We start from the raw sequence: 14265 nt of genomic DNA, 5'->3' as shown, positions 1-14265 counted from the left end.
AAAAAAATGGAGTAGAAGGAGAGTGGAGTGGAACGATAAACTGAATTTGCATGCTTACTAAAATAGGCTGCAGTAAAAATAAAAATAATCTTTAAAACTGTCTTTTTTATAATTGATTGATTCTAATTTATCAACTAATCATTAAATAAGAAAAAAAGAAAAAGAAAAATAAGAAACTTAAATTTAGAGAACTATTAAAAGCAAAGGTTGTGAATTTAAAAAAATATGAATAAAGATATAAGAAAACGTCATATAGAATCTAAAATTAAGGTGGTGTATATAATGTTTTTTTATAAAAAACAATTTGGTGTTTTTGCATGCAGAGGTTCGCGATACCTTCGTTGATCGGCGGCGCCATTACTGGCGGCGGAGGGGCTTAGGGATTGGGGCAAATGGGGACTACGAATTAATACACGATATTAGTAAAAAGAAATTAAAATGATGAATTAATTTAAAATTTAATATAATTTGAGGGCTATATAACATAGGGTAAAATAATAAAATTTTAATTAATTTATTATTAATATTTTAAAATTGGGAAAGCCGAAAAGTAAAAAGGGGCTATGAATACAATCACCCATTAATTTGAGCTTCACGATTTAATGGCCCATAGCCTAATTAACTTGGCTCAAACTTACAAAAAATTTAACCCATTTCGTGGGCTAGTAATCAATTAGTGGCATTGGTGACCCAAATTTTAGTTGGTATACTTCTCAGCCCACAATTTCCCCTCTTTCGCCGGATGTTTAGCTCCGCCGCTCTTGCCAAAAAATTGAGGTGGGGCATCCCTGAGGGGCGGCTGCTGTTGCTCCGGCGATCATGATCGCGGAAAGGCGATGGGATTGCTCGCGGGAGTTCCTGCCACTTTGCGTTCGGGACCGGCGGTACTCCCTTAAAGGCGACGTGGCCTTGTACAAATGAAGGGGGTAGCGGCGGTTCGCGGTGGTTTCCGAACGAAGCGACGATGACCGGAGAATGAGGCGGAGCTCCACGGGTGGATGGGTCCCTCGAAACAAAATCCTGGTTACGTCACTGTATATAATGCTTTTTTATGCTAATAAATATTGTTGAAATTGAGTAAAATTTGTTTCTCAAAGAGAAAAAAGAGTGAAGCTTTTTGGTCACGTCATCATAACCGGTGGAGAAGTGAAAAATCAAGAAATGGGAGTTTGCCGTTTGCGTCATAACGGAAAGACACGTGTCTCGACTTTCCATCCCGCCCCTTTCCCTTGGCGCCTTTAGTTAAAACAAATTTTCTTTTCCTTGAATTAAATTTTCACCCTTTTCTGGGTTTCCAAACAACCCCTCACGGCTATTTTCTGGCGCTATATAAATAAGCTGGAGCGGTTACTCTCTTCACATTTTCAACTATAATCAAAGCTTGAATACCATGGCATCTCCTTCTGAATTTGGTATGTTGATCGGAAATTCCTTTTCGTTTATCTCTTTATCCAAGCATATCTCTATGTGTATATCCTTTGATTATTGCACGCTTGATTTATTCATGCATGGTTGTGTTTTTCAGCTAATCCAAGCTTGAATGACGAGGATTCTCCTCCTGAAATTGGTATGTTGATCGCAAAAGCCTTTTCGTTTATCACTTTATCCGAGCATATCTCTATGTCTATATCCTTCCATTTGTTGCACGCTTGATTTATTAATGCATGGTTGTGTTTTTCAGCTAATCTAAGCTTGAATGACAAGGATTCTCTTACTGAAATTGGTATGTTGATCGCAAAAGCCTTTTCGTTTTTCATTTCATCGAAGCATATCTCTATGTGTATCCTTCGACTTGTTGTACGCTTGATTTCTTCACGCATGGTTGTGTTTCTCAGTTAATCTAAACTTGAATGCAATGGATTCTCCTTCTGAAATTGCTATGCTGATCGGAAAATTCTTTTCGTTTTTCACTTTATCGAAGCATATCTACTCGATTTTTCGTATGCGCTTTATTAATTCTTCACGCATGGATGTGTGTGGGGGGTTTCTGATGATTTCTAGTTCCTGCTGCGCAACTTAAGTACCTTTTGAGTTTATGCGTGGGGCTTCGATAACTCATTTTTCAGTTGGTAAAATTGGCAGGCGCTCAGATTTTGAAGGCTGGGGCTAATGGAGACCTTGAAAAACTTAAGGGTGAACTATTTTGTCTTGTTATTTCTCGACCTATTTCTTGTTTATTGGGTATCTAATTCTGAGATCTTCATTTTTGTTGTGTGATTGCAGAGATCAAACAGAGTTTTGGAGGTAATCTCAAAACCTTCAAGCTTATCTGTGATATATACAGTGACGTCTCTACGGGATGGAGAGTCTTGCATCTCGCGGCTTCAATGGGAAATTTGGAGGTTTGCGAATTCTTGGTTGAGCACATCGGAACCTTTGTTGATGTCCCGAGTTTCAGCGGTTCTCTCTCTCTCTCTCTCTCCTGCTTCTTTTTGCGATACTTCTCTTAAATTCGAGATGATTCTTGAATTTTTTGTGGTGGGTTTTAAGTTTCTTTGTGACTCCAAATTTCATTTAAGTATGTTTGTACGTTGTTTGGAATTGTGACTCCAAGTTTCGTTAAAGTAGATTTGTGGAATTGTATGCCTTCGATACTTCTAATTGGAATTGTTTTCTTATGTATACAATTTTTTCGATTAATGTATGTTTTTTCAAGTTTCATCATTCATCCATTAATTAATCTTGGTATACTAACATTATAACTTGCTTCAGGGGAGACTCCTATGATACTAGCTGCGAAAGGGCAACATGTCCAAGTTGTGGAGTATCTCATCCGCAAAACTGCTCTAATTCAGGTGTCGGATCATAAAGGATTCACTGCATTGCATTATGCAGCTCTAGGAGGTCAGTGGTTTCTGTAGGTTACTTTAAGCCTACTTTTATTTAGAAGATTGTAATGTTGCGGAACACTTTGCCAGGATCCTTATTATGTTGTATGCTAAATGATTGGTTTCATTTCAGATAACATGGCGCTTATGGAACTGTTGCTGAAAAATGATGCTCCTCTGGAGATAGATTCTGTGGATGGAACACCTTTACAAATTGCTGCATCTCGTGGAAATGTTGAGGCTGTGAAGTTGCTGTTGGAACATGGCGCAGAGGTTGGCAAGCACAACCTTGAGTTTCTTGTCTAGATCATTGCATAATTTGAATTCTTTGCTGATAAAAGTTTCTTGTCTAGATCATTGTTCATTTTGCCATGGTGTCACTTGTCATATTAGCATTTCAGTTGCTGTTTCTTGTCCTAGGTTGAACTGATTCCAGTTGGGCTTTGGAGAAATATAATTCTCTGTGAATCAGTGGTATCTTAAATCATTAAAAGTTTGGAATGTGGAAAAGAGTTTCATAAGTTTAGCATGTCAAATTCGGTAAATGAAGCCAATCATATTGACATGATCTTGTAAGATTAATAGACTAACTAATGCAACTATTTGCCACTGGTATAGTATGTGAATGATTTTGATGCAGCAGCTTGGAAAGCTTATGAAAAACTTAGGTTTCTTATGGTGCTTTCTGTTGTGCAGCCAAATTCAATAACTTCAGTAGTTGCTAGCTCCCCTCTTATAGGCGCAATCAAGTCACGCTCGCTTGAATGCATGGAGTGCCTGCTTGAGGTATGCTGGTGAAACGGAGGATCATTTCTCGTCTTATTTACTATTGGAGCTTAATGCATGCGAATTTTGAGATTGTGTGAATGCCCCCATTATGTACAACTTTGTTACTACTTGGTTGGAACTCTAGTGATAATCCTACCATCCCATTTATGCATGTTAGATTATGACTACATGCACATTATGTTCGATAAATTGTTTCCAATTTCGTATTACATGGTTTCCTAAAATGCATGCGGTGGAAGAACACCTAGTGGTATGCTCATGCTTGTGCTTTGTTTAATAAACTTTTCACTGGAAGAAGTACTATTTCATCTCTATATCTGTAGTAGTGTAATCAGATTCGTCCCTGCTTTTTCATATTATTAGCATCTGTAACTATATCTCTGATATCTTATTCTGTATTGGGATATTTTGCATTGCTTCTCAACAATATCCACCCTTTTCTTTTTAGGCTAAGGCTGACCCAGAAAGGTTTACATATGGGTTAACTCCTTTGGCATATGCAGCAAAAGAAGCCGACACAAAATTTCTCAAGTGTTTGCTTGATGCTGGAGCAAGTGCTGATATACGTAGCACAGTTAGTTTCTATGTTTCTCTTTTCTTTACTGCTATTTGTTGGAAACAAACCTTATTCTATCTACTACCCCGGAGTTTATCTTCATTGTCGTTTATTATCTAAACTGAACCAAATCTTGTTGCAGACATCCTATGATTAGCTAGCTTTTTTAACTGTTCTCTTTTTGGTTGAATCATGAAGAATGCAAATTTGGTGCAAATTTTTATTAAAATATATTGCTCTCTAATTATGCGATTTTACTTTCTCTAGCTCTCACCAAACACTGATTGTATTGGTGATGATGACTTTCAGGGTAACAATAAACCTATTGAGGATGCAGCTTTGGCAGATAATCTTGAAGCTGTTGAAATTCTGTTTCCAGTGACTAAACCAATTGATGAGTATAAGAAATGGACTGTCGATGGCATAATGAAGTACAATCGTTCTGCAATATCTAAGAAAAAGGTCTCAAGCCACTTCTTTCTGTCATTAAGTTTTGATGGTACACATTTTCATACAATGATCTTTTTGTCTGTTAAGCAACACTATCAACTTCCATCGAAATTTGTGAGATTGAGTTGGGCAGAATATCCTTAACTAATCGTGAAAATCCAGACACATTGATGTAGTTGAGAGTGAGAATGAAGAGTTGCATCGTGGAGGAAATTGAATCAATAATTATTAAGGTCTTTGCTTATGGTGACAAGTTTAGATAATGTGCTACTTTGCTTACTTTTGTGGACTGTTCTCTCTCTCTCTCTCATACCTTACAGAGGGAGGAGCATAGGATCCGTTACGTGGAGATACTAGAAAATTTAGGCGAGACTGCAATGAGCAAGGATGATTACGTGGCTGCAGCGGAATGGTATAGCGAGGTAACTCCTATTTTTCCCTACTCGCATATTGTTAATCTGTAGTAAGTTACTGAGATTGTTGGTGGTGTGATGCGTAGGCTACCTTTATGGATCCAAGCAACCCGAAATGGCTATCGATCCGGAGCATGTGTTATTCGCGTACGGGGAATGGTGTGCAAGCTCTACGCGATGCTAGGGAAGCCATGAAACTGAATCCACACGTATGCCCCTGCCCCAGACCTCACTATAAAGTAAAAAATGATGGGGCTGATGTATGGCAACTATTCAAGGTATGAAATATGATCACCATAATACAAAACTCAAAACATGTAGCTAATAATGAAAATGTAAAATTGTGTTTTTGAAGAGGTACCACTTGGCAACCATTCACTTCATCTTGGCTCCCCGGGAAGAGAAAAACAGGGATGCATTTAGGTAATTAACAAATTTTGTCATATTTTTTTGATTATAGGGAAGTTGTAAGTATGCTGTGTTTTTTGGTGGCAGGGTTGCTTTGTTTGAATACTTCTCGTTGCTGTATATGTCGAGCTGCTCTGCGGAGATGATGATCTTTTTCCAGCACTTTATGTAGAGGAATACACCCTACTACCACATGCACTTTTATTCTCAGATACTACTATATGCACACTTTTATTTCGAATTGCACATTCATGCTTGATTTTCTATTCTATAGCTATAGATGAATGTCATTGTCAATATCCTTCTGCTTCTTGTATGATGAGCGAGAGGTGAAGGTTCCTACAAATCTCTCTGGTCTTGTCGACAGGTTCACTTCATACATGTCAAAACCAAAGTGCAGCAGTATTTCCTCCCCTGATTTCATCTTTGATTTGTTACTCTAAACAGACTAAAATACATAATAAGCCCTGAAAAATCTAACTAGTATGTGTGCAACTGTGCATGGTCAAGGAACATACCAAATCTAACTAGTAGGTGTTCTATTTTTCAATGTTTTCGTCATAATGCTCAGTGACAGATACATGGATCAATATTTTAAGTTATATAATAATATTAAATAATTGTAGATATTATTATTTTATCTTTCCTACCTACAAGGTAATATTCTTCATGTATATTATATGCAATCGATGGTATTTGAAAATAAACATTATAATTGAATGATTGTTTGACGAATTCTGCTTTTCAAACCATTGTCTTATTAGTCTATCGTTGTTTATAAAATATAATATAATTGACGAATCAGAATAGGAGCAGGAAATTTTACGTAGGGCGCCAACACAATCCCCTTAGAATGTGTTCTCTTTGATTGTAAGTTTATCTATATTAATAGGAAAAGAGCTTAAGGCATAATTTATGGATTGTCTATTTTATCCCTATTAGTATTTTATTTTAAAATTATTTTATATATTATATATTTATAAGAATATATTAATTCATTAGATATTACACTAAATCTATGTGATATATTTCTATAGCTATTGATAAGACTTATAAATAAATATATCCATTAAATAAATCATCTAATAAAAATAATGAATTAATAGATTTTTTAAAATAATAAATTATCAAATAAAATAACATTAATTACACTACAACGTACGTTCTTTCTGCTAGTCATTCGAAAAGAAGGAATTTTTTTTTATCATATTTTCACAGTCCCCACTCTTTTATCTCATGTTCTCTTTGATGGAAAAATTAATCTGATAGAAATATAGAAAAATATTATGAAAAGAAAGAAAATAGAGAGTGAAAAAGAGAGAAAGAAAGAGAAATGTAGAGAGATGAGTTAAATTGAAAGACCATATAAATATACAATATGAGAAAATATTATCATGAATTGGATTGAAAAAGATAAAAAAAGGGGTTGCCCGGGGAAATTTTTCAACTAAGAGAATGTGTGAAAAAAATAAAAAAGTGAGAAAATATTTGTATTACACTCTTTTCCATCGAAGAGAATGCATTCTAATAGTTAACTCATTTAAGTGCAAATAATATAATTGACACATAACATTCTACACTCATACATGAATACAATAGGAAATGAAACGTGAATATACTGTGAATTTATTTTTCAATAATAATTTCATTTATGATAATTCCTATTCTAATTAAATTTATTAACATTATCACTTTATAATATTGTATTATTTAAAAATTTATTTACTATATTAAAACTTTAAAATTATTATGCTAAAAGATATGGTCGAATTTTGACAGATTACCTACTAGTTTATGCATGAATACAATAGGAAATGAAACATGAAAGATGATCCAAATCGATTTTATTTAGTTCAACAATCAACCTTGTCCTCCCCTCTCAAAAATACAATTACAATTCGCGGCAATCCGAATTCGAAGGAAATTTGAAACTATTACATGATTTTTGATTTTGAAGGGAATTTGAAAGTTGAAACAGTGAAATAGTGTAACAGTTCAAATTAAAATGGAACACGATTTTATTAGTAATTTCAAATTTATAAAAGTTTGTAACAATATTAAATAATTTCAGTCTAATTAATTTCGTGAAATCGCGTAGCAGTTTACAATGAACTATTACAACAATCTTTATTTATAATATAATATAATTATTATATTTAACCTTTACTCCTTAATTAAATATATTTTATCTTAAAATAACAAATAGACTATCTTAAGTTAAATTTAATAATGGTTCCCATTTTTGTGGTGACTCGAATACTGAAATTAATAGTTTGAAGGAAATCGTCTTACATACTGAACTGCATTTAATTGTCATGATTGAATGTGAATTTGATGCTAAAGATTTTAGATTGAGTTATCACCGCAATACATCAATTTTAGATTAATTCTGATTTCAATAACTCAATCACCGCAATACATCAATTTTAGATTAATTCTGATTTCAATATTAACTTTTTCAAGTGTTAAAAAATACACCAATTTATTGATTGAAGTAATTTTAACATAAATTTTATTTTTGGTCATATTAATAGCTGACTTGAATGAATTAATTTTAAAATTAACTTCGAAATTAATGATATGAATTAATTCAAACACAATTCTAAAATTTTCACCTTTGGAATGACCTTAGTAGTAAATACAATGAAATTTCATACCATCCATATTGGACAACAACAACACTAACGTCTGATGAGTAAACGCTCAACACATCAAGGAAAAAATATGAATAAGAAGAAGAATGGAGCTAAGACCTGAGTATCACAAAGCAGAAAAGCCAGAATTTAACTTGTATTGATTTTTCAGATAGAGATAGTGTGTTACAAATGACGATGGTTCCTCTATTTATAAGGATAAATTACAAGAAGGGTATAAAAGTAAAATCTATCTTCACGCACTCCGCATGTACTCCTGGCTTCCGCACCCTAATCGGCCTTCACATTCCTCTTCCAACTGATTCTGCAAGTCCTAAAGCATAGCATCAATCTTGTCTCTGGTCCTCTAATGGTCTTGGCTGAGAAGCGAGTCAACGACTTCTTATCCTGTGGAAGAACAGTATAAATCCTAATAGAATATATATCAGATTTGGAATGTGACCGCAGCATTATGAGACCGAGACCGAGTAGGTCCTCTCAATTTTCGAACTCAAGTGCCACTGTGGCAAGAAGATAAAGTCCTTTCCTTCCTGGCTAGATTATAGCGAGGGACTTCACTCATGGCCAGGACCAAGATCCTGGTTGAGAACTACCTCAGCCAGGGCTAAGATCCTGGTAGAGAACTACCTTGCCAGAACCAAGATCCTGGTAGAGAACTACCTAGGCCAGGACCAAGATCTTGGTAGAGAACTACCTTACCAGGACCAAGATCCCGATTGAGAACTATCTTGGTCAGGACCAAGATCCTAGTAGAGAACTACCTTGCCAGGACCAAGATCCTAATTGAGAATTACCTTCTTTATCATTCCACCGTGCCAAGTAGGGTCTAATAATGTAGCTCCAATCGTGGCAAAGAAGGCTCCATTATGACAGAGAGAGAAAACCCCATTTTGTGAAGCTCATGCTCCACCGTGGCAAGTTTGTGTGACCCGGTCTTGACCCTTCCATCGTGGCAGAGGAATACTTCTTAGCTTCTCTTACTCCCTTTTTGACATCCTAAAATTCTTTTTAACTTTAAACTTTAAATATTTATTTTGAAAGATGGGATTTGATAGGCTGATGTAGGATTTACTCCTCATCAGTCATCGGGGAAGCAGCGGAAATAGAAGTTTGGGCGGGGTCGTCCAACAGCATCTTTTATTGAATCAGTTATGACTGCTGTGACCAGAACAGAATAAGCAAGTCCTAACACCATCACAAATCACAATTACTTAGCTAAACATATTCTCTTCTCTTCTTCGATCCATTTCACACACACACATATAATTACCAAGAACAGCATGGTGCAGATCATAAACATCCTTCCTGCGGTGGTAATATATCACAAATACCAAGCATGGCAACATCACAACGTACACCTATATATTAAGCCCACACACAATTCAATCACGTACGATCAAAATAAATGAAATTAATTGACCTCAACGCCGACATCTCCTGGTACCTATCTAACTGAACAGATAAATATATTTATTGAAGAAACGATGATGTTGAGATAATGTGTCCACGATGTTGTTTTTTGTAAACGTTCGATTTATCCACAATCGACCTTCCGACATACCACATCAATTCAATCTGAGTAAAAATCGAATTCATGTTAAAATTATTACAATCAATAAATTAATGTACTTTTTTACATTTTTTAAAGATCGTATTAAAAACCAAAATTAGTTCGAAGTTAATGCATCAATAACTCTTTTAAATTTCACTAAATACAATTATCGAAAAATCAAGCAAATTAAATATATCATTGAAGTTTCATTTGATTTGTATTGGGGTAAAAGAGCCCTACTATAAGTTAGACATTAAATTTGAACCATGCAATTATGAACACCACTCTTTGATTTGTTTAATTTCAGTATCTCTGAACTATAAGTGCCACGTCATCATAACCGGTGGAGAAGTAAAAAAATCTCAGGAGTTTGTTAAAAGACCGTTTGCTTCATAACAGAAGACACGTGCCCTTCCTCTTCGCGCCTTAGTCTTTATTTAATTAAAAAAGAAAAAAGAAACTCACTATTCAATTTGCTCTGTTTGTTTACTCCAAATTATATTTTCCAAACAACTCCTTACGGCTCTTTTTTGGCGCTATATAAACTAGCTGGAGCGGTTACTCTCTCACATTTTCAAGACTTGAATGCCATGGATTCTCTTTCTCCCTCCGACATTGGTATGTTTTGAAAATCCTTCACGTTTTTCACTTTCTCCAAATATATCTTCCTGGATTAACTGTTCATGCGTGATCTGTGTATGGGTTTTTGATTTCAAAATCCTTTTCCTTTTTCACTTTCATTGTCGATTTTTTGTACGCTTGATTTCTTCGCGCATGGTTGTGTGTGTGATGATTTCTAGGTTTTGAGTTTATTGAGAAGTAATTTTTGAGTTGATGAAAATGGCAGGTGCTCTGATTCGAAGGCTGCAGCTGAGGGAGACCCTAAACAACTCAGGGGTGAAGTCTTTTTTCTTGACCTTTCTCCTGATTTATGTGCCTAATTAATTCTAAGATGTTCGTTTTTGTTGTGTGATCGCAGAGATCAGAAAGAAGTTTGAGGCAGTCAGAGACTTAAAGCAAATCTGCGATGTATACAGTGACTTCGCTACGGGCCGGAGAGCCTTGCACTACGCGGCTGAAATGGGAAATTTGGTGATTTGCGAAATCTTGGTTGACAAGTTCAGAGCCTTTGTTGATATCCCGTCTTACAGCGGTTCTCTCTCTCTCTCTCTCTCCTGCTTCTTTTTGTTCAAATAATCTTGATTTGATATGATTCTTGATTTTTTCCTTCTGGGGTTTGGTTTAATTAATTGTCAATCTTGATATACTTACGCTATAACCTGCTTATGTTATTTTGAAATAATTTGGGATTGTGTGCTTCTGATACTTTTATTAATTTGACATGATTCTTGAATTTTTCTTATTCATTCATCCCTCAGTTAATCTTGGTGTACTAAGACTATAAACTGCTTCAGGGGATACTCCTCTGCTAGAAGCTGCCAAAGGGGAACATGTTAAAGTTGTGGAATATCTGATCAACCATAATGCTCTACATCAGGTGCCGAATAAAAAGGGATTCACAGCGTTGCATTATGCAGTTCTAAAAGGTCCGTGACTTGTTGTTTAGAAGATTGTGATGTCTGTTGTATGCTAAATGATTGGGTTTTGTTTCAGGGAACAAGCAGCTTATGGAGATCTTGCTGGCAAACGGTGCTCCTACGGAGATAGATTCTGTGGATGGAACACCTTTACAAATTGCAGCATCTCTTGGAAATCTCAAGGCTGTGAAGTTGCTGCTGAGAAATGGGGCGACGGTTGGAAATCTCATAAATTTAGTTGTGCTAATTTTGTGATTAGCAGCTTATGAATGGTGCTCTGCTTTCTGTTTTGCAGCCTAGTTCAGATACTTCATCAATTATGGGGTCCCCTCTTATAAGCGCAATCAAGGCTCGCTCATTTGAATGTGTCAAGTGTCTACTTAAGGTATGTTTGGTTGAAACATACTTTAAGTGATTATCCATCCCATTTATGATAACTTATTCTGTATTCCTTTTTGGTTGTAGGCTAAGGCTAACCCAGAGAAGTGTTTATATGGGTTAACTCCTTTGTCACATGCAGCAAAAGAACGCGACACAAGATATCTGCTGAGTTTGCTTGATGCTGGAGCAAAGCCTGATAATTTTCATGGTCGCGGTTACAGCAATTGAGATTGCTGCTATCGCTGAAAATGTTGAAGCTGTTCGGATTTTGCTTCCACTCACTAAACCTGTTCCAGGCTATTCAAAATGGACTGTGATGGCATAATGAAGCACGTTCGTTCTGCAGCAGGCAAAGCAAAGGTCTCAAACCACTTTTTCCAATTACTCTTTTAACTTATTTGGACTCTCACTCACTATGACATGTCTTGCAGAGAGAGGCAGACAAATGCCGTTACTTGAAGATAGTAACGATTTAGGCCAGACTGCATTGGATACTCAGGATTACAAATCTGCAGTCGACTGGTACAGTGAGGTAACACTAATTTGTGCTGCACTTTTATTTCAAATTGAGATTGTTTTGCAACAATGTTGGTGTGATGCCATGCGTAGGCTACTTATATCGATCCAACCAACCCAAAGTGGCTATCACTCCGAAGCATGTGCTATGCGCGTGTGGGTAAAGGCATGCTAGCTTTGCACGATGCTGAGCAATCCATTAAACTGAAACCGCAATCGTGCCCCTGCCCCAAACCTCACTACTCTGTCGGAGATCATGGTATATCATGGCAACTGTTCAAGGTATATATCATGGCATTTGATCACCTAATAAATAATGCCAAGTGTAGGTGTTTATGTTTGTGTTGTTTGTGGTTTTTGAAGAGGTACCACTTGGCATCCATTGCCTTCGTCTTGGATCCCAAGGAAAAGGAAAACAGAGAAGCATTTAGGTAATTAACATAACATTTTTTGTCATGTTTTTTTTTATTATAGGAAAATTGTTTGAATAGTTTTAATTTGTTGGCAGGGTTGCTTTGTTTGAATACTTTTCTTGGCTGTATCTGACGAGCTGCCCAGCGGAGCTGATGACGTTTTTCCAGCACTTTATGTAGATGAATCATGATGTTGTACAAATACATTAGACCATGATATCAATTGCAAATATTCATTGTTTCCCTTATCTCTATTTCTTGCTTCGATATAATTAGCAAATCTCTTCGATATTATTGATTTCAGCATGTTTCCAGTTTCTACTACAGGATTATCTTATATGCGAAATCATGATAAATAACATTTGCCTTCATACTGATAATATTATTTCATGAGAACATCTGATACAATAATTTAGTCTGAAGAAAACAATGAACTAATTTCTTATTTTACTTGCACCCTCTGGTTCTGAAAATTCAAACTATGGAAATTCGATTTAATTTTAAAGAATAATCTATTAGAGGTAATATATGAAATTGACCACTTTTATATGGTAAATTCAAAAATTAGTCTATCTAATAATTTTTTTAAAAATTGGCTACTTTTTATGTAAAAGTACAAAATTATTCTTAAGACAAAAAATAAAAAATTGGCCATATCATTTACAACTATCTTCGCAGCACATTTCATCTCTCTCTCTCTGTTTCTTTCTAGAGTTGAATTGTTTGAATTCAACCATTTATTACACAGATTAATAATTTGCTTTCAATATTTGGAGATTATTTCTACACAAATTTATCTACACATTCTCCTTCAATTCGCTTTCATTTTTTTTAACATCGTATCGTGTCTACACAACTGAATGTTAGTGTTGGTTGTGAATTAAAGTTTAAGAGTTTGAATTCACAACTAGTTGTTTTGTTTGTGAATTCGAATTTTAAAACTAGAATTCACAACTAATTTGATAAATTCACAACTAAATTGCTAGTGTTAGTTGTGAATTCAAATTTTAAAGCTCGAATTCACAACCAACTCTATTGTCGGTTATTAATTCAAATTTTAAAGTTTGAATTCACAACTAGAAATAATGTTGATCGTGAATTGAGTTTTAAACTTTGAATTCACAACTAACAATATTTCTAATTGTACGTGAATTTAAGTTTTAAACCTTGAATTCACGAATCTCATTCAACACATTAAATCAACTAAAAAATCTTAACCTGGTATATTGATCCACAAAATTATTGATCGAACGGATGAGATATAAGCTTGATTATTCATCTTAGATGATTTTCACCGATTTGAACTGGATAATCTTTGAATGAGTGCTTGATTTACTGTTGTAAACTGGGAATAATTAGACTTAAAACTTAAAAGCATAGAGGCCACCATGAATGACATGCAATGCATGAGGATTTTAGGATGATGACACGTGTCATCCATATATTTAATAATAATTAGTATTTTTATAATACATTTATTGGACAATACAATGGTTAAATTATACTCCGTCCCACCATTTTAGTCCCTTATTCCATTTTGAGATATCCCAAAAAGATAGTCCACTTTTCTAATTAATACTCCCTCTGTCCCAGCTGAAATGTCCTGTTTTCCTTTTTGGGTTGTCCCACTTGAAATGTCATGTTTCCTTTTTGGCAATACACTCTCTTCTATACTTAATATTTAAATAATTTCCACCAACCCACTTTATCTACTTTATACACATTTCTTATCTCCGTGCCGAAAAGAAACAAGACATTTAAGCTGGG

At 35.1% G+C, this 14265-nt stretch overlaps 3 protein-coding genes across 3 annotated transcripts; all 3 read left to right on the top strand.

Moving 5' to 3' along the window:
• The first annotated feature begins 623 nt into the window (after positions 1 to 623).
• Positions 624 to 5860, top strand: LOC131016382 (uncharacterized). Its single transcript, XM_057945074.1, has 14 exons — positions 624 to 1412; positions 1526 to 1567; positions 1682 to 1723; positions 2083 to 2133; positions 2224 to 2400; positions 2713 to 2844; positions 2962 to 3101; positions 3525 to 3614; positions 4066 to 4191; positions 4483 to 4635; positions 4944 to 5045; positions 5123 to 5314; positions 5392 to 5459; positions 5532 to 5860. The coding sequence occupies exons 1-14, from the start codon at positions 1391 to 1393 to the stop codon at positions 5614 to 5616; spliced, it is 1422 nt and encodes a 473-aa protein (XP_057801057.1). The 5' UTR covers positions 624 to 1390; the 3' UTR covers positions 5617 to 5860.
• LOC131018946 (uncharacterized) lies at positions 5729 to 11797 on the top strand. The gene is made up of 7 exons (XM_057947629.1): positions 5729 to 5811; positions 10498 to 10547; positions 10630 to 10803; positions 11066 to 11197; positions 11265 to 11404; positions 11484 to 11573; positions 11654 to 11797. The coding sequence occupies exons 1-7, from the start codon at positions 5729 to 5731 to the stop codon at positions 11795 to 11797; spliced, it is 813 nt and encodes a 270-aa protein (XP_057803612.1).
• Positions 11798 to 11988: 191 nt separating this feature from the next.
• Positions 11989 to 12730, top strand: LOC131016381 (uncharacterized). The gene is made up of 4 exons (XM_057945073.1): positions 11989 to 12101; positions 12179 to 12367; positions 12449 to 12516; positions 12594 to 12730. Exons 1-4 carry the CDS (start codon positions 12015 to 12017, stop codon positions 12676 to 12678), a joined length of 429 nt encoding a protein of 142 aa, XP_057801056.1. The 5' UTR covers positions 11989 to 12014; the 3' UTR covers positions 12679 to 12730.
• The last annotated feature ends 1535 nt before the right edge of the window (positions 12731 to 14265 follow it).

The sequence above is a fragment of the Salvia miltiorrhiza genome, chromosome 3, assembly GCF_028751815.1.
Source record: "Salvia miltiorrhiza cultivar Shanhuang (shh) chromosome 3, IMPLAD_Smil_shh, whole genome shotgun sequence".
Lineage (NCBI taxonomy): Eukaryota > Viridiplantae > Streptophyta > Magnoliopsida > Lamiales > Lamiaceae > Salvia > Salvia miltiorrhiza.
Note: the sequence above shows the minus strand (reverse complement) of the source record. Positions and strands in the feature narration are given on the sequence as shown.

Bases quoted from the DNA above. Each gene is read 5' to 3' on its own strand.
- LOC131018946 (XM_057947629.1), top strand. From the start codon at position 5,729: ATGTCATTGTCAATATCCTTCTGCTTCTTGTATGATGAGCGAGAGGTG. The intron at 10,804-11,065 runs GTTCTCTCTCTC...AAACTGCTTCAG, and splicing joins TGATATCCCGTCTTACAGCG to GGGATACTCCTCTGCTAGAA. The intron at 11,198-11,264 runs GTCCGTGACTTG...GTTTTGTTTCAG, and splicing joins GCATTATGCAGTTCTAAAAG to GGAACAAGCAGCTTATGGAG.
- LOC131016382 (XM_057945074.1), top strand. From the start codon at position 1,391: ATGGCATCTCCTTCTGAATTTG. The intron at 1,413-1,525 runs GTATGTTGATCG...TGTGTTTTTCAG, and splicing joins GGCATCTCCTTCTGAATTTG to CTAATCCAAGCTTGAATGAC. The intron at 4,636-4,943 runs GTCTCAAGCCAC...CATACCTTACAG, and splicing joins CTGCAATATCTAAGAAAAAG to AGGGAGGAGCATAGGATCCG.
- LOC131016381 (XM_057945073.1), top strand. From the start codon at position 12,015: ATGCCGTTACTTGAAGATAGTAACGATTTAGGCCAGACTGCATTGGAT. The intron at 12,102-12,178 runs GTAACACTAATT...TGCCATGCGTAG, and splicing joins CAGTCGACTGGTACAGTGAG to GCTACTTATATCGATCCAAC. The intron at 12,368-12,448 runs GTATATATCATG...TGGTTTTTGAAG, and splicing joins TATCATGGCAACTGTTCAAG to AGGTACCACTTGGCATCCAT.